This window comes from Neofelis nebulosa, chromosome 7 (assembly GCF_028018385.1).
Source record: "Neofelis nebulosa isolate mNeoNeb1 chromosome 7, mNeoNeb1.pri, whole genome shotgun sequence".
In the NCBI taxonomy this organism is placed as follows: Eukaryota; Metazoa; Chordata; class Mammalia; order Carnivora; family Felidae; genus Neofelis; species Neofelis nebulosa.
In genome coordinates this window covers 52,995,930-53,016,231 of record NC_080788.1, presented here as the reverse complement: position 1 = coordinate 53,016,231, position 20,302 = coordinate 52,995,930, and the positions used below count along the sequence as shown (strand labels likewise).

General features: G+C 40.6%; 1 protein-coding gene across 2 annotated transcripts in view; it reads right to left on the bottom strand.

Moving 5' to 3' along the window:
• Positions 1–5,011: 5,011 nt before the first annotated feature.
• LEO1 (LEO1 homolog, Paf1/RNA polymerase II complex component) overlaps positions 5,012–20,302 on the bottom strand; it is a 34,363-nt gene continuing 19,072 nt past the window's right edge. For both annotated transcript variants that reach the window (XM_058737712.1, XM_058737714.1), the window contains exons 7-12: positions 14,706–14,800; positions 14,011–14,145; positions 12,759–12,894; positions 10,135–10,321; positions 8,408–8,505; positions 5,012–5,179 (exon numbers count right to left, since the gene is read on the bottom strand). In XM_058737712.1, the coding sequence (XP_058593695.1) occupies positions 5,075–5,179; positions 8,408–8,505; positions 10,135–10,321; positions 12,759–12,894; positions 14,011–14,145; positions 14,706–14,800 (756 nt within the window). In that variant the 3' untranslated portion in view covers positions 5,012–5,074. The remainder of the gene's footprint in view (positions 5,180–8,407; positions 8,506–10,134; positions 10,322–12,758; positions 12,895–14,010; positions 14,146–14,705; positions 14,801–20,302) is intronic.

Sequence of the window (20,302 nt, the reverse complement as noted above, 5' to 3'; positions counted from 1 at the left end):
CAATACCACCATGGGAAACAAGACCTGTAAGCCTGCATTACCAGAAAAAAATACTTATTTTGTTGGCATATCTAGTTTGCATAAGCCATTAAACAAAAGAACTGTGAAATTGTACAACCCCTCAGTACTAAGTAACTATTAAAATCAGAAAAGAGGGCACCTGGGTGGCTTATAAGCATCTGACTTTGGCTCAAGTCATGATCTCACGGTTTGTGAGTTCAAGTCCCACTGCAGGTGAGTTCGTGCCCTGCTTCTCTCTTCCTCTCTCTGCCCCTCATGGGATTCTCTCTCTCCTTCTCTCTCTCAAAAAAAAAAAAAAAAAAGAAAGAAAGAAAGAAAGAAAGAAAATCAGAGAAGTCAAATAGCACATGCTTTTTGGCACAGGTTTGGGTTCAGAAAAACTTAAGCCAAAGGTTTTCAAATTATGAGTTTTCAGAGTTTAGCCCCTAAAGTTTAGCATCAACCTCTTCTGAGCAGTTCCTTCGGTGCCCTCTAATATCCACAAATTCCCAACACAGCTGAGAAAGTCACCCATTTATCAGATGTTTCAGACTGCTACTCAATTATCAATGTCCTCTCCCCATAGGAGTCAGACCCATCAGGCTTTGAAGCTTGTTTAACTTTGAACACTGGGACCTGTTGAGGTTACTGAGTGTACTTACATGAGGCTGCCCTGGAATGGATTGTTCATTGTCCCCATCGCTGTCTGAAGAAATGTCACCTATGTCTCCAAACAGATCCATGGTCCTACTATAACTTTCAGTGTTGGAAGAAAATGTACAGCATTAATTTCTCTGACTGAAGTTTTTCACACGCTCTTACCCCATCACTTTGACATTTTCCTAAGATTCATAAACCAAATCTCTTCTCCACTCAACCAACCTCAGACTGGCTGCCTGAGCCTAGCCCTCAGGAGCCCGTCAAGTGTCTCTGGATAGGGAAGGTGGCCAAGTTGGTTGGTGGAAGGCAAAGCTGCTATGACAGCCAGCTTTCAAGATACTTTCTGGTGGTTCCTGCCTCTGGTATTCCTGCCCTTGCATAGTCTCCTCCAACACGTATCATGGCTGGTCTATCCGATCGATAGAATACAACCTCACTTCCAAGGCTAGGGCACGACATTGTGGCTTTTCTGCCTTGCTCTTTCTCTCCTGCTCTAGGTCACCCACTCTAGAGGAAGCCAGCTGCCATGAAGACACTCAAGCTGCTACGGAGAGGCTCACGTGGCAACAAACTGAGGCCTCCTGCCAACAGCACAAGAGTGAACCATGTTGGAAACAGATCCTTCAGTTCCAGGCAAGCCTTTAGATAGTGTGTTCTCAGCCCATGTCTTGATTGCAACCTCATCACAGACCCTGAGCCACAACGACCCTGCTAAACCAATCGTGACCCTCAGCAATGGTGAAATATTAAATGTTTATTATTTTAATCTGGCCTTCTCAGGGGATAGAGTTGGAGAAGGTGAGGCATGGTATGCAGGTAACACAAGGTATGTCTAATCCAACACTCATCTCCCTAAGCCTTTGGATTCCCTCCACATAATGCCAGGGAAGCTTTATTGCAAGTAGGTCACCAGTGAGTTTGTTTTAGTTAACCAACCAGCTACAGAGCCATGTCTCACTATGTGCTATATGCGCTAACGCATCAAATCCAGAGTACCTAAGTGTACCCAGACCAGTTTGGCCCATGCTAGTGTTATAGTCTGTCCTTCATCTCACATTCTTAGAATATACTGCCACCCATATTCCCTAGGCTTCTCCCTGTATCAGCAAAATCTTGCCGTTCTTTTGGGAAGCTAGTTCTTCCTCATTTGGGAGTTCGTGCTTTCTTCGTCAGAGTCTGAGGAGGTCGTAGCGCTGGGTCTGCTGGTAACAAGTGGGTCAGACAGCATGCAAAGGGTGAGCCTTGAGGAGAATACAAACTGCCCCAGGTGACATTATTACAACATTTTCAAGCAAGGAAAGATCAGTTTCTTCAGACCTAGGGAAGCAAACTTCTCAAAAGCAAGGGAGTCTCAGAGTGACGAGGAAATCGAGCTTTTCAGCTTCATCCAGACACCCCGCTCCTAGTTTCTTTCTCTACCCAATGTCCTTTCACATGAGAGATATCAAGAAGCTGTGGATTCAATTAATGTTTTAATTCTGCAATTGCACAATTAAATGTTGTCTAACATCCTGCTACCTCGGCCTTCTGCTTATGAGATAGAAGATTCTTTCAGGGCTGTAATGAACTCACTAGTTCTCTGACCATGACCTGAGCTGAATATTTAAAGACCTAAGCTTGTAATTTTCTTCTGTAAGTCCTCCAGAGCACTCAGAAGCATCCATGCCACACCACAGTCCAAATAATCATCACTACTGCCTAACAAAGTGTAGCAGCCATTAAAGCCCTCAAACATAGGAGATTATCTGATTCATCATGCCACCACACCATGGATTACCAGCAATCCCATTGCCTGTCGGTGAGAAGCTCAGACCTGCATTTAAACCCAAACTAACCTACCAATCGCCTCTTTGAGGATTTGTTTCCTGGACTACCCAGTCAGGTCCAAGCGGGGCAAGAGAAAACACACCAGTTATCTATACAGAATTTTTTAAAAATTGTACTGGGGCGCCTGGGTGGTTCAGTCGGTTGAGCGTCCAACTTCAGCTCAGGTCATGATCTCACAGTTCATGAGTTCAGGCCCCGCATCGGGCTCTGTGCTAACAGCTCAGAGCTGGAGACTGCTTCAGATTGTGCCCTCATCTCTCTCTGCCTCTCCCCTGCTTCCTGTCTTCCTCAAAAATAAACATTAAAAAAAATTTTTTTAATTGTACTTAGGTTAGCACTTTTGGAAATGAGGGAACAAAGAGAAGAGGTGAAATTATTAAACTTAAAAACTTACAGTATGGAGCTGAAACTCATACCTGAGGAAGAAAAGTGTCCAGCTGGCACTAATGCCTCTGGGAGGGGCAGGTACAATAAAGCTGGCTCTCCAAGTGTTGGTAAAGCTGCAAATTGGACAGAGCTGCTGTGGGAAGGAACTGCTTCTGCTGAGACTGAAGTGTTTGTGGGCCTCTTAGGAAAGCTGCAACTTGACAGGAAGCCTCTAGAAAATTCCATAAACAAACAGGAAGGAGCAATCTCTTATTTGTTATCCAGTCTTCCAGTCTCCCTCCAGCGCCCCCTAACAGGGGGCAACTGGCAAAGATGAAATGTGATTACAGAAACTTGGCCCCAGCATCACTAAGCTTGCAAGATAAGAGCATAATAACGGACCCACATGCCTACTAGTTTAAAAAAAAAAAAAAAGTAGGGGCGCCTGAGTGGCTCAGTCCATTGAGTGTCTGACACTTGGTTTTGGCTCAGGTTGTGATCTTGCGGTTCATGCGATTAAGCCCCATGTTGGGCTCTGTGCTGACGGCTTGGGATCCTGCCTGGGATTCTCTTCCCCTCTTTCTGCCCCTCCCCTGCTCACTTGTTCTCCCAAATAAGTACCTTAAAAAAAAAAAAACCCAGGCATACAAGTTTCAACTTGATAAGACAAGAAACAGCACGAGACTGAAGGTTTTGGTGTTAGGAAAGTGGCACAATGGTGATTTAGGACCTTCTCTTTCAATGTCACTTTTCTATGGTCCGATTTCGGGATAAGCCTCCCACAGCCACCACGCCCAGATTGTACCAACAGCACGAGAAGTAGGGTGGAATCCATTCATAAGTGAAAGATCAGTGTATGTAGAAGAACACCACAGAAAAGACATTATGTGCGTGCTAAATTTAAAACATACCTGCAAATTCCTTGCCATTCCATCGACTTAAATTTCCCTCTGATTAGTGACTCACTTGTAATGAACAGAATGTGTTGGACTTCAATGTGACTTTCCATGCTAGCCACAAAACCTAAAAAAGGTAATACAGCTTGTCCCTGGTTCCCTCTCTTGGGTGCTGGTCTTTGGATCCCAAGCATCATGCTGTGACAAACGAGGGCCAGGACAGGGATGCAACAAGTGACACATTCACCGTGGGTGAAAAAAGGGTGCCAGAATCTCAGTCATCAAGTTAAACTGCAGCACAATGTTTTTAAAACTCCGTGTGAAAAACCCATGAAAATATTAAAATTTTAAGCGAGGATCCATCCAGCTCTGTACTTGTGCAACTCGTTTCACTTGCCTTACCCTAATTCCAGTCATCAGATGCTGTTTACAAAAATGACATCTTGTTCATCATGGATTTTTGCCTTAGTTCCAATTTTTTTAAATGTTGTATCACGATATTATTTATTTTGATTACTATAGTGGGCTGAACAGGGATTCCCCCTGCCCAATCCCCACAAAGTTCATATCTACCCAGAACTTCCCAATGTGAGTTTATGTGGCAATAGGGTCTTTGCAGATATAGTTAGTTAAGATGAAGTCCACTGACTTGGGGTTGGTCCTAAACCCACTGACTGGTATCCTTATAAGGAGAGGAAGACCTGGACACATACAGAGACACAGAGCAAACACAAGGGGAAATGTGCCACGTGAAGACCAAGGAAAGACTGGAGTTACACTGCCAAATGCCAGGGACTGCCAGGAGCCCCCAGAAGCTGGGACAAAAGGAAGGAAGATTCTTCCCTAGAGCCTTTAGATGGAGGCTGGCCCTGTCAATATTTTGACTTAGGATTTCTAGGCTCCAGAACTGTAAAAGAACACATTTTTGCAGTTTTAAGCTACCCAGTTTGTGGTACTGTGTTAGAGAAGCCCGCAAACTCGAACAATCACAGAGGCTCTTTCCGTGCCTTTAAAACTCTGCACCCCATAAGCATGCCTCACTTGCCTCACCTGGCCCTGACCAGGACGCTTCTTCATGAAGGGGTAGGGAAGAAAAGAGCAGCAGGAGTTCACCAAAACCTCAGGCCTCATGTGAAGCTTATACAAAAATCAACTCACTTTCAGAAAAGTAGATTTCCTGAGCAGAGACTGGCTTTAAAAATTTTTTTTTATTACAATTAAAATTACACAAAAGCAAATCAATTCATTTCAATCAAAATAACTCATGTTTACATCATATTTAATAAACTGTACAAAAAATACATAAAATGTTTTCACATTTTTCTTCAATCATCATCTTCTTCCTCTTCATCACTGATCACGTACTTCTTATGCTTTTTATTTGCTTTATCATCATCTTCTGCTTTTCTCTTTCCAGAAGGTTCCCCTTCCTACACAAAGAAAATTTTTAAAAATCTAGTAGTCAATAGAGAATATTTACAAGAAGGTTTGTCAAAAGTAGCTCTCAACTGAATGATCCTCTGAAAACACAAAACAAAACAATTTTTAGAATAAGAACACTCACCAGATGCATAAAGCCAGTGGTAAAGGTCATGGCCAGTTTTCAAATCAACTAAGTACTAGAAGCATTCAAAAATGACAACTAACCGGCGTTAATTACAAAGTAACTATAAAATAACCCAACTTCAGGGCTGTAAGGAAGAGCTAAGCAATTATCACCAATCTCTTGGAAGGAAGGCCTTGTACATGGAGAAGGGCATGCAGAAAACTGGAAACTAGGTTTGCCCTGGAAAGGATCAAGGCTCTCCCAAAGAAGTCTGCCTGTATAGCCACTTGTCCTGTTGTATATTTTTACAATGATCTGGTGATTAAACTTTTCTCTGCTTCCTCAGCAGTTCATCTCTTCATTACCTAAAATTCAGTATTTTAATGACCATCAATTTTGTAAACTAATGATTTGTTTTGCATATACTAAAAACTCACATCATAAAGGTTTTTTAAAAATATTTGAATTAAAAGCTTATTACACAAGTTTGCATTACTTAAAATCATGTACAATGCTGGGACACCTGGGTGGCTCAGGAGGTTAAGTGTTCGACTCTGGATTTCGGCTCAGGTCAGGATCTCACGGTTTGTGGGATCGAACCTTATGTTGGGCTCTGTGCCGACAGTGAAGAACCTGCTTGGGATTCTCTCTCTCCCTCTCTCTCTGTCCCTCACTCGAGTGCACTCTCTCTCCCTCTTTCTGCCCCTACCCTGCTTGCATGTGCTCTCTCAAAATAAATAAACTTAAAAAAAGTAAATAAAAAAAAAATTTAAAAATCATGTATGATGTTCTAATAGAAACAATTCACAAAGTTATCTAAAAACAATTTTTACAGATAGAATTCAAATATATCAATAGCTAAATTATCCAGAATATGACACTCCAGAATTGCTTAACTAGCTTCCTCAAAGATGAAACAGAGTGAATATTCTGAGGCTGAGGTTGCGAAAGGCCAGTGAATGGTAAACACGTGGGACTCTGCCTCACTGAACCGAGCTACAGAAAACCCCTGCGCCATGTATACACGCAACAAATGACAAAACTACTCTTGTCACACTGAAACGAGGTCTGCTGCCACAGCTATAAGTGCAAGTCCATACAGACACAACAGGCTGCCCATGGTTTTGAAGGAGCTGTCTTCGAACAATTTATCTTTAAGACTAATTATGATTACTAAGTGTTTTTAAGGCTAATTTTTTTCACACTAATAAACCAGCTCTCAGAGTTTAACCAAAAACATACCTAAGAATATACATAAATAAGAGTGTCTTACAGACTTCAACTGTATTACTAAGCTGTAATCATCAAGTAAGTATGGTACTGGCACAAGAACAGACACTCAGATCAATGGAGCAGAATAGAGAACCCAGAAATGGACCCACAAACATAGGGCCAACTCATCTTTGACAAAGTAGGAAAGACTATTCAACGGAATAAAGAAAGTCTCTTCAGCAAGTGGTGCTGGGAAAACTGGACAGTGACATGCAGAAGAATGAACCTGGACCACTTTCTTACACCATACACAAAAATAAACTCAAAATGGATGAAAGTCCTAAATGTAAGATAGGAAGCCATCAAAATCCTTGAGGAGGAAAGCAGGCAAAAACCTCTTTGACCTTGGCCACAGCAACTTCTTACTCAACACGTCTTCAGACGCAAGAGAAACAAAAGCAAAAGTGAACTATTGAGACCTCATCAAAATAAAAAGCTTCTGCACAGCAAAGGAAACACTCAGCAAAACAAAAAGGCAACCGACAGAATGGGAGAAGATATTCGCAAACGACCTATCAGATAAAGGGTTAATATCCAAAATCTATAGAGAACTTATCAAACTCAACACCCAAAAAACAAATAATCCAGTAACAAAATGGACAAAAGACACGAACAGATATTTCTCCAAGAAGACATCCAGATGGTGAACAGACGCATGAAAAAAATGCTCCACATCACTCACCATCAGGGAAATACAAATCAAAACCACAATGAGATACCACCTCACACCTGTCTGAATGGCTAACATTAACAACTCAGGCAACAACAGATGTTGGCGAGGATGCAGAGAAAGAGGATCTCTTTTGCACTGCTGGTGGGAATGCAAACTGGTGCAGCCACTCTGGAAAACAGTATGGAGGTTCCTCAAAAAATTAAAAATAGAACTACTCTATGACCCAACAACTGCACTACTAGGTATTTATCCAAGGGATACAGGTGTGCTGTTTCGAAGGGACACATGCACCCCCATGTTTATAGCAGCACTATCAACAATAGCCAAAGTATGGAAAGAGCCCAAATGCCCATCGATGGATGAATGGATAAAGAAGATGTGGTATATATATACAATGGAGTATTACTCGGCAATCACGAAGAATGAAATCTTGCTATCTGCAGCTACATGGATGGAACTAGAAGATATTATGCTAAGTGAAATTAGAGAAAAACAAATATCATATGACTTCACTCATATGAGGACTTTAAGAGACAAAACAGATGAACATAAGGAAAGGGAAGCAAAAATAATATAAAAACAGGGAAGGGACAAAACATGAGACTCTTAAATATGGAGAACAAACAGAGGGTTACTGGAGGGGTTGTGGGAGGGGGGATGGGCTAAATGGGTAAGAGGAATTAAGGAATCTACTCCTGAAATCATTGTTGCACTATATGCTAACTAACTTGGATGTAAATTAAAAAATTAAAATTTTTAAAAATGTATTGAAAATAGACAAAAGAAAGAAGAGATAAATAAACCTTCTGATCTACCCACACTGAATGATATCTAGTTTCTAGTCAAGCCTTGCCATCTCAGGGCCCTGCACACTTTCTCACAGGCCTTTTCATCCACCTAGAATGCCCGCCTGGCTGATGTGCCCCACAAGCTAACACTTTCTTCAACATCAGCGAGGGGTCTTCCTCTCTGAGCAACCTTCCAACACGCACCTGATCACAGGGCTCAGACCCTCTGGGTCACTCCTGGTCCTGTCACTACATTTATTTCTCAGTGAAGTGTACAGACACATCTGTCTGTGTTTCTGGGCTGTGAGTTCTTCTTCATTCCAGTAGCGGACTCAAGCATACAGGGTAATGCCCTACAATTGAACAAATTTGGTTTTACCTCATCACTGGTCAGTTTTTTTGCTTTGAGTAATCTTTGAGCCTTGTCTTCTTCTGATCCCTCATCACTGTCTGATGAATAGATTCTGGCTCGTTCCTCTGAAAGCAAAGGAATGATTTGTGAGTGATTTTCAGACAGTGATTTGTTCATTTCTGAATTCTTCTGATGAATATCTTTCATTCCTTCTGTATATTTTTGCAAGAAACAGATCATTAAAATTTTTTGGATTTAAAAATAAATGTAAGATTTAATATGTTGAAATGAAGCACTTACCCTCTCATAATACAAGAATGGCCACTATTAAATATTAAAAAAGCTGTGTGCAAGGTCACTAAAGACACAAACACTATTATTCTTCCAGAATAACCTATGGACGCCTGAGTCATTCTTTCCTGGGAGATAACTAAAAATTCCAAAATAAGCTTTGAAAATCAAATCAAGGGATGGACTCCCGGTCCTGAGAAGACCATTTGTTGCCAGATGGCTGTTTCAAAGGGAGATGGAGAGGAGTAACAGTCTGCGCTAATGCCCCAGCCCAGGTGAACCTCAGGATGGAATCAAGAACAGCTGACTTTAGACCAACCCCCTTGTCTGAGAACCCAGAGACTGAACGGAACTGAATGCTAATGAACTTGTCAGGTAGGTTTTCAATCTCTCGTGAACCGAAAGCATCCTCGATTTTTTTGTTTTTATTTAGTATTCATGTGGTTTATTTCTGTAACTAATCTTTTTTGTGGGAAATTAGCACTAACAAAAAAATCGCCTCTGTACTGTAGTCCCAAAATAATTAATAGGTAGGAAAGAAGGATGAAATAGCTCACCAGAACAAATGGAGTCACTGCAAGGAAAGGAAAAAGGTGTTTTATAGGATGACAGAGGGGAATTTTAGTGCTCTTAAAATCTGTCACTCAATAAAGACAAAACTAGGATGCATGGTCACCCACGGTGTATCTTACATTGTACAGTGGTTCCCAAAGCTCTCTCAGGCTAACCTAGGGGGGATTAGAGTCTCATTTTACAGAAAGGGAACACGATATTCAGAGATATGAAGTCATCTGCCTAAAGCTGACGACTAGTAAGAATAACAACAATGGTTTTAGGTTTCATTTCTTTAGTACTTGAATGTGCCAGGTGCTGGGCAAAGTACTGTATATGTATTACATCATTCAATTCTCAGAGCCTCCTATTGTAAATACTATTATTAATAGGTTGGCTTTTTCCTAATGAGGTTAATAGAAGGTAGATATTGTAACTTTTGAGAAGTCATCAATCCAACAGAAGAGTGGCAGAAGCGAGACTAGAGCCGGCTCAGGTCGGGAACCCAGGACAAGTCTTCTACCTCGGGTTCAGTCTGCTTTCCAGCAGCTTGCCTTGCCGTGGGCTGTGGGGAAATCCCTGGATGCAGTACTGGGACTGAGACAGATGCCTCAGAAGTCAGATGAGCCTGGTTCAAGAACCGTCCACTTACTAACTATGCATCTTTGGGCAAGTTACTCAACCTCTCAAGGTTTCTGTTCCTTCAGTAAGAATGAGGCAGCAGTTCCCACCCCTTCAGGTTCACCTGGAAGAATTCTGCAATGTCTAGTTCAGTAACTCTTGAAATGTATCACTCATTCCACGGATTCCTTAAAGATGAAATGTCCAGTGACTGGGCATTCAGAGTAGGCCAAATGCAAAGATAAGTTCCTGAACCCTGAAATTATGAAATTTAACTTCTGCACACTCACCTCGAATGCCCCCTTTATATCGGTTTTTAATGGCAGCCAAGCTGATGGACTCCTCGCCTTCCTCCTCCTCGTCATATCGATCAGGTTCTAGGTAACTAGCACTCAGTCCCCGCTGGTGCTGCTTCTCTCTCATTCGGCGCTGCTGAGACTCCCTACGAATAGAAGCCCTCAAACGTTCTTCTTCTTTCTGTAAAGAAGCAAATAAAATAGTGAACTTTGAAAAATGAACTAGTTTACTGCCCACCTGAAACTACTTTTACTCTAAAGAATATGTGAATGCCCAGCCCAGGATGACACCTAGTTGTCTCCATTCTACACCTGTTACCACACAGCGATCACTCCCTTTAGTTCTAAGGCGTGAAGGTAACACAGGGTGAAGAGGCCGAGGGCTCTCTCGCACCAGCGGCCGATCAGAACTGGCACAGGCACGGCCCTGGGAGCTGCAGCGTCCCCTTGTGCTGCCCATCAGTCAGAGTCTGGAGAGCAGCAACCAGCCTGAAGAACCTCATCCTTGCCCAGTGGACGCCTGAGGGCGGCCGTTTCTGTTAATCCCTGAGACAGACAACCCAACTTGCTCAGGCTCCATCAAACTACAACGGTGCTCAGATATTCCTGTCAGGGCCCCTCACCCCAGAGAGCTCCCCGTCGCTCCTGATGACAGGATGGGGAGGTACTGGCAGGGGAGGGTCCCTGAGCCCCAAAGTAGAACTTTCACACCCTTCACACCCTTCTCTGCCTGGCGATCCACACACTGGTGTTCATAAGACAGAAACACAATATGAGAGATTATGGCATTTCTTTGAATTTCTAATTTAATTGCTCTATATTACTGCATACAACTATACGATGGTAAACATTCTATGCAGCAAATTTTTCATTAAGGTTGTACTACTGTATTCAGTATAACAGCGACTAAGAACCAACCAGTTCATTCCTTGTGCATTTTCATGGAAACTGGGGAAGTGGAAGACGGTTGGGGGGGGATCTTGTAAAGTAATCCAGAGGGCTCTTCCAATCATGCTGAGACTAGAGTCTGAAGGTTCCTCCAGCTGCGTTGGCTTGAGCAGAAAAGGTGGGGTAGTGGAGCAAGAAGTCAGGCCCCAAAGCCAGTGTACCTACACCCCATTAGGTTAGGCACTGCTATGAATCTGGTTTAGTTAACCAGCCTCCTTGAACAAAATATAAGGGGCCCAGGGCCAGATCATCAGCAGAGTCTGACAGGAGTCTGATAATGAGATCGGTAAGAAAGGCCCTGAGGCAACCAGTGTCTTAGCCTCTCTGTGCCCTGGTGCACCAAGGAACAAAACCACACGAAGCAGGAAGGGCAATGGGAGAGATCTAGCAGATATCAGAGAAGATAGAGAGGAGAAAGCATGAAACTATACTGCTGCATTCGGCTTCTTAAAGCAAGTGCTGCACAAAAGGCCACAGGGGTTGATACAAGCATTATACTCCCATCATTTACAAACAATGCCCCAGAATTGACTTTGTAGCTAATTGGATTTGAAAACCTAGTAGGTAGAACATTATAAACGGACCTTAAAAATCACCAGCTATTCTGCTTGATTCTCCTTGAGGCATATTCCCACTTAAACTTCTGGTCTATTATTATTCTATTTTAGACTACATCTCTGGCATTTCCACTAACTTTTGACATCGATTCACTAAATAATCTTTGAAATTATATGCAAAAGTTCAGATCCTTTCAGTGATCAGTTTGTTACTAAACCCTGAGGACCTGGTCAGAGAAAACCCAAACCCTCGTGTCTGTTTTATGACCATCACCACATCACTCTTGTTTGCCAAATGCTTAGGAAATTGATCCAGCTTCCTGTTCATGTCAGCTGGAAAGAAAAAAAAGGTACTCAAAGAAGAGATGAGAAACAAAGTTTTGGGAAATACTATTCTTAATATATAGCTATACCTCATTTTATTGCAGTTTGAAGGTTTACGGCAACCCTGTGCTGAGCAAGTCTACAGGCATAATTTTTCTTATGAAATTTATTTGCTCACCTTGTGTTTCTGTGTCACATTTTGGTAATTCTTGCAATATTTCAAACTTTTTCATTATTATATTTGTTATGGTGATCTCTGATGAGTGGTTATGACTTGCTAAAAAGTTTAGATGATGGTTTGCATATTTTAGCAAAAAATATGTTTAAGTTAAGGTATCTACATATTTTTGGAGGTATAATGCTATTGCACATTTAATAGACTACAGTATGATATAAAAAGATTTCAAAAAGGGGGGGCCGACTGGGTGACTCAGTTAAGCATCCGACTTCAGCTCAGGTCATGATCTCACAGTTCGTGAGTTCAAGCCCCGCATCAGGCTCTGTGCTGTCAGCTCAGAGCCTGGAGCCTGCTTTGGATTCTGTGTCTCCCTCTATCTCTGCCCCTCCCCTGCTCATGCTCTGTCTCTGTCTCTCTCTCAAAAATAAATAAACATGAAAAAATTGTTTTTAAATAGACTACAATATGATGTAAACATAATTTTTACATACACTGGGAAACAAAAAAAACGATTTGATTTGCTTTATTGCAGAGGTCTGGAACCAAACCCGCAATCTCTCTGAGGTATGCCTGTACCCAAAATCCCAGGATAGAGCTTAGCAAAAAAGTACCTTAATCATTTCAGTGCGCTGGCACTCAGGATCACGACCAGCCATTGGTAAGATTCTAATCTTCTGTGTCTTTGAACATCTATCCGCAAGTGACAGGGTCATCTTCCTATGTGTGGCGCTGTCTGTAGAGTGAGGTCTGCAAGAAATGAACAAAAATGCCTGTTTACCAAATACATCTGTGAGCCAGTCACATCAACATCACAAAAACAACAGACCAGAGACCATTCTTATCCTCTAGGGAAAAATAGGCAGGGACACTAAACTGCACACGCCAGGTGAGAGGATTCCAAAATTTCTCCATTCTGTGGCTCACTGAAACATTCTTATCTCAAAAGAAAGTAAGAAACAAAGGCTGGAGTAAAAAAGGCTTGACACGGCATTATCACCCTCCAGAATCCGTAAATACAAAAACTCAAGGAGATTTGCTGAGCACGGTGTTTTGTGTTTTACAAGTTATATGATTTCACTGTCACAGCTACTCTATGAAAATGATTTTATGTATTAGGAAATTGAGGCAGAGAAGTTGAGAAAATTGCACAAGGTTGCATATGCGGAAATGGAACTGAAATATAGGTCTGATTCTGAAGCCTAGACTTTTGACAATTGCAGTTTTCAAAAAGCTAAGTCACAATCAAGATTATTGTGTCCTCTCTAAAGATAAACATTACCCAAGAAGGATGATTTGCTTAGAATCAAGAAAAGAAAAATGCGAACATTTCACCGTAGTGCCTACACAGTCTAAAGAAGGGGAATGCTCTCACCAGCTGACCTGAGTACTCTGGGCTGCATGGGGGACATACCCCCAGAGTGGTCTGGACACAGCAGCCTAAAGAACAGGACCCCAGCCTTGACGCCCAACTCGTTGCCTTTCCTCTGACCACATGCACACTACCAACCTCCAGTTATCAGTTAGTCTTCCAGATCAATTTTATTGGGGGGGGGGAAAAAAAAAAGACACTGACCAGCAAGTATTCTAGACCCCCTGGAAGCTATAGTAACCACTGGAATAAATTAACATTCTGATTTACATAAGAGTCTCCTGTAAGTTCGATTAGCATGACTTGGTTCCCTGTGAAAGAGCAACTTTTAGTGTACCTGACAAAATAGCGTTTGAATCTTCAGAGTTGAGACCCAGACCTTGGTCTTTGGTGAACTATACAGAAGGTTATATTCAATCAGGAGTCAAGTAATTTGGACAATATCTACATTCACTGCTTTTACCGTAATAAATATTGTAGTTGATAATAGTTACCTGAATGTGAGTTTGGTTTTAAAAACAGCTTGTCCCTGTAGACCAGTACCTTGTCTTATAAAAAGATGGTTGTGATCTCCCTGCAGTGGAGCTTTGTAAACATCAAACACTTCGTTGCCTAAATGCAGAGACATGCTGAAAAGAAGAAACACTTCATATATTAAAGTCATAAAGCTTTCATTCTACGATTTTATTTTACTTAAAATGTGATACAACTGCTACTTTCAGAAGGAAAGAGTAAAGAAGCCAGGATGATGTGAAAAACAACCTACAAAGAAGCAAAACATGTTGTTTTCATGTTTACCAACGAAGTACGTTCCAAAGGAAAACATACTATGACTTTTATTCAGCCTTTAAACATACTATGACATTTACTCAGCCTCTACTACTTTCCCAGTGGAAGGTAGCTTTTCTGACACATCATCTCATTCTGGGCAGCATGCAATGGGGAGGGGAGCTGGTCTAACATTTCCAAACAACCATACTATAGCCAGCAAGGACGATCACATCTTTGGCCTACTTTTAATGTGTTTCACCAGCCCCCTCGACCTTCAACTACCTATTTATTTCCTCAGGATTTCTGTGCAATGCCAAGGCTTAGCAATGGAAATTCTTTAATACGAGGTATCCAAAAAATAAAGTTTTATTCTAAAGTTTGATCCCTCCTAGTCGCATTCTAGGTGTTTCGGACTCACCTTCCATCTGACCACTTGACTATCCGAGCATTGCTTTCTTTAATTTCATTTCCTTCCTCATCCCGGCGTGTCCTCCATCTTATAGTATTTTCTACCTGTTTTAAAACACAAGTGCCTTAGAGTACTGTACTTTCTGCTTCCTTTCTCCTCAAGAGACATAGAATTGTAGAATAAGCATACACACGTAGTGACAGAAAAACAGACAACATTGAAACCCTTTTGTTTTAATCACCTAGAGATGCTGGAAACGTTATCAACAGGAAAAACAATTAATTAGCTTAAGTGAACTTCTCAACTCCTAGAGCTGGAATCACAAAGGGGACTGAATGCCAGAGCATTTGAGCTAATGCTAAGTCTGTCATAACCCTGGATGTGTTAAGATACAATAAGAGCTATCGGGACAAGAGATAAAGACTTGAGGCCACAGAAGGTAGCAATTTAGACCTGAAGCTCCCTCTATAAAGCAGGTTCTTTCACACAGCTAAAAAACCAAATAAATATGGGACCAAAAACCTAGGGAAATAGAGAAGCTCCCTAAATATGGGTAAGGAAAAAGCAGCACCCTGGAAAGATTAAAACCCTAGTTTTTGAGCAGGTTTAGAGTCTAACATTATCTTAATTGCATGTAGGGGAAATGGCAGGCAGATGTGGAAAATATTCAAGAGCTTCCTAAAATGAAAACCACTGCCACTGAAATTAAACTCAATGGGACTACCAGGAAATCATAGCACATTAAATGCATGTAGTTTATCACTGCTGCATCCTGGAAAGCCACTGAAATGAGAGTGAAAAAATTTAAAAACATATACTCACAAAGATAAAGAGAATATGAATCAAGATGGCAACAAAAAGAAGTCAGTATTTTGAAAACTGATCTAAGCCCATGCTTCCCTATGCCTATTCCCTCACCATCAACCTGAAAAGCAGCTGCTCCCATTCCCACTTAGACTTTCTGGATGTCCACTGTTAGCTGTGACTGTCTTTGCAACACGGTCCTAATGGTTCCCTTCCAGTTTTTCCACTTTCCTTTTTATTCTTCTCTATATAAACAACTATGGGGGGTGCCTGGCTGGCTCAATGGGAAGAGCAAGCGACCCTTGATCTTGGGGCCATGAGTTCGAACCCCAGGTTGGTGTAGAGATTACTAAAAAAATAAACCTGAGGCGCCTGGGTGGCTCAATCGGTTGGGTGTCTGACTTCGGCTCAGGTTATGATCTTGCAGCTTGTGAGTTTGAGCCCTGCATCAGGCTCTATGGGATAGCCCAGAGCCCAGATCCTGCTTCTAATTGTGTTTCCCTCTCTCTCTGCCCCTCCCCGACTCATGCTCTCTCTCTCCTTCAAAAATAAATAAACATTAAAAAATAAATAAATAAACTTAAAACAACTACCAAGCGGGCTGATGAAAGAACTCAATATTCATGAATGAAATACAATGACATATCTGAGATTGTTTAAAAGTCTGGGTAAGGTGGAGTAAGGAATACAGATGAAACAAAATTGTCCAACCACTGAGTGATGGTTACATCAGAGTTCATTATACAGTTCTCATTATATTTGTAATGTGTTTAAAATTTTCCTTAATAAAGACATAAAAACAAAACAATCTATCCCTATTCCTACCCTCCCTCTCAAACAAAAAAACATACACACATATATGGGCCATTATTAACTGAGAAACCATTGTGAAAAATGTTTTCTATTATACAAGGTGATTCAAATTAGAATGAAGCTATGATAGAATACACTGCTAGGTCCTACCCTATCAGGATGAAAAACACAGTAAAATACCTTTAAAGATGGATGACCTCATAGAAATATATAAACCATACCTGGTTCCTTACTCTTTATTTTAAGGTTATTTTTTTTTAGTAATCTCTATACCCAACACGGGGCTCAAAGCCACAACCCCAAAATCAAGAGTCACACATTCTTCTGAGTAAGCCAGTCAGACACCCCACCCCAATTCCTGTTCTTTGAAGAATTACACCACCAACCAACTCTTTAAAAATGTTCAGGCTAGTCTCCAGAACATCACTCAAGAAACAAAGGGTCCAACTTTCTTATACCATGCACAAAAATAAATTCAAAATGAATGAAACACCTAAACGTGAGACAGGAAACCACAGAAATCCTAGAGGAGAACAAAGGCAACAACCTCTTTGATCTCAGCTGTAGCAACTTCTTATTAATAGACAGTCACTGGAGGCAAGGGAAACAAAAGCAAAAATGAACTATTGGAACTTCATCAAGATAAAAAGCTTCTGCACAGCAAAGGAAGCAGTCAATAAAACTAAAAAAGCACCCATGGAATGGGAGAAGATATCTGCAAATGATGTATCAAATAAAGGGTTAGTATCCAAAATCTATAAAGAACTTATCAAACACCCAAGAAACAAATAACCCAGTGAAGAAATGGTCAGAAGACATGAATAGACATTTTTCCAAAAACGACATCCAGATGGCTAACAGACACACAAAAAGATGTTCAACATCACTCATCATGAGGGAAATACAAATCAAAACCACAATGAGATACCACCTCACATCTGTAAGAATGGCTAAAATTAACAACACAAGAAACAACAGGTGTTGGCAAGGATGTGGAGAACAGGGAACCCTTTTGCACTGTTGGTAGGAATTCAAACTGGTATTGCCACTCTGGAGAACAGTATGGAGGCTCCTCAAAAAATTAAAAATAGGGGCATCTGGGTGGCTCAGTTGGTTAAGCATCTGACTTTGGCTCAGGTCATGATCTCACAGTTCCTGAGTTCAAGCCCCTTCCTGGGCTTTCTGCTGTCAGCATGGAGCCCACTTTGGATCCTCTGTCTCCCTCTCTCTGCCCATCCCCCACTCACACATGCTCTATCTCTCAAAAATAAACAGAAAAAAAAATTTTTTTTAAGTTAACAATAGAAGCACGCTATGATCCAGCAATTTGCACTACTAGGTATTTACCCAAAAGATACAAAATTACAGAGTCAAAGGGATACATGCATCCTGATCTTTTTAGCAGCATTATCTGATCTTTATAGCAGCATTATCAACAATAGCCAAACTATGGAAAGAGTCCAAATGTCCATCAACTGATGAATAAAGATGTGGCATATATATACACATATACATATATCTATACATATATATGTATAGATATATATATATATATATCTACAATGGAATATACTCAGCCATCAAAAAGAATGAAATACTGGCACTTGCAATGATGTGGATGAAGTTAGAGCATATTATGCTAAGTGAAGTCAGACAAAGACAAATACCATATTTCTCTGACATGTGAAATTTAATAAACAAAAAAGAGGAAAGAGGAAAGAGAGACAGGGAAAAAAACACAAAAGATTCTTTTTTTTTTTTTTTTTCTGGGTTTCATGACCTCTTTATTTCAACAGCAGTCAAAATAGGTAAGAGACTTTTAAAAAGAGAACAAAATAATCACCGAAACTAAAAGGTAACCGACAGAATGGGAGAAGATATTTGCAAATCACATATCAGATAAAGGTTTAGTATTCAAAATCTATAAAGAACTGGTCAAACTCAACACCCAAAAAACAAATTAATCCAGGGAAGAAATGGGCAAAAGACATGAACAGACACTTCTCCAAAGATGACAGCCAGACAGCCAACCGACACATGAAAAAATGCTCAACATCACTCATCATCAGGGAAATACAAATCAAAACCACAATGAGGTACCACATCATACCTATCAGAATGGGAAAAATTAACAACTCAGGAAACAACAAAGGTTGGCAAGGATGCAGAGAAAGGGGAACACTTTTGCACTGTTGGTGGGAATGCAAACTGGTGCAGCCACTCTGGAAAACAGTACGAGGATCCTCAAAAAATTTAAAATACAACTACTTTACGACGCCAGTAATTGCACTACTAAGGATTTATCCAAAGGATAAAAAAAATGCTGATTTGAAGGGGCACATACACCCGAATGTTTAGAGCAGCACAATGAACAACAACCAAATTATGGAAAGAGCCCAAATGGCCATAGACTGATGAATGGATACAGGAGATGTGGTGTACCCACACGCGCGCGTGTGCGCGCACACACACACACACACACACACAAATGGAATATTACTTGGCAATCAAAAAGAATGAAATCTTCCCATTTGCAACATGGATGAAACTAGAGTGTATTATGCTAAGTGGAATAAGAGAGAGATAAATATCATATGATTTCTTTTAATATTTAGATATGAGTCTTACCCTTTTTTTTTTTTAATTTTTTTTTTGAGAGAGAGAGGGAGAGAGAGAGACAGAGCACGAGAGAGGGAGGGGCAGAGACAGAGGGAGACACAGAATCTGAAGCAGGCTCCAGACTCTGAGCTATCAGCACAGAGCCCAATGTGGGGTTTGAACCCACAAACCGCAAGATCATGACCTGAATTGAAGTCCACCGCTTAACTGACTAAGCCACCCAGGTGCCCCAAATATGATATGACTTCACTCATATGTGGAATTTAAGAAACAAAACAGATGAACACAGGGGAAGGGAAGGAAAAATAAGATAAAAAGAGGGAGGGAGGTGAACTATAAGAGACTCTTAAATAGAACTAAGGGTTGCTGGAGGAGTACTGGGTTGGGGGACAGGCTAAATGGGTGATGGGCATTAACGAGGGCACTTGGCACTTGTTGATATGAGTACTGGGTATTATATGTAATGATCAATCACTATATTCTATTCCTTAAATTATTATACTATATGCTAAATTGGATTTAAAGAGAATTTAAATAAATAAGACAGCGAACAGACTGAGGGTTGATGGTGGGAGGGGGGTGACAGATGGGCTAGATGGGTGATGGAGGGCACTTGTGATGAGCACTGGGTGTTATTTGTAAATGATGAATCACTGAATTCTACTCCTAAAACCAATATTGCACTATATGTTAACTAACTGAAATTTGAATATTTGAAAAAATAATGTAGCAAAAAAGAAAGCATCCAGGGTTATTTTCCATCACACACCATTAAAAAATAGTTACACACCAACCTTTTGTACTCTAAGCCTCAAAGTTTTAGAGTAAAACACTCATTTATAATCTTTGATGCCTATACTGGAGTCTGACACTCTATGGCCTGAAAATAGATATATTGGTATTTGCTGTACCCTAATAGAAGGGGAAATGCAAAAAATCAATAAGGAGTTAATAACAAACTACCACATTAATTTATATAAATGATGAGAAATAATGAAAAGTGGTATAATAATGTTAGAGGCACTAAAACAAGCATGAAAAATTCATAGTCCTAACCTTATATCAATAGATACACAATCTCAAAGGAAAAATATTAACAGATGAGCTAATGGGGGAAGGGAAGAGGCAAGAAAAAGGACAGCAAAATAAGTAAATAAATAACAGTCTAAAAACTATACCTATTAATTGTGCGACCCGGAGCAAGTTATTGGTGTCTATTTCCATTTTCTCATTTGATTTATATTTCCATTAAGAGGAAGGAATAAAAAAATAAAAAAAAATAAAAAAAAAAAAAAAAGGACTGGTAAAATTTCACTGAAAAGCTCTGGAAGTCAATGCATTTTGGATAGAAATAACTTGTATAAGGTTCT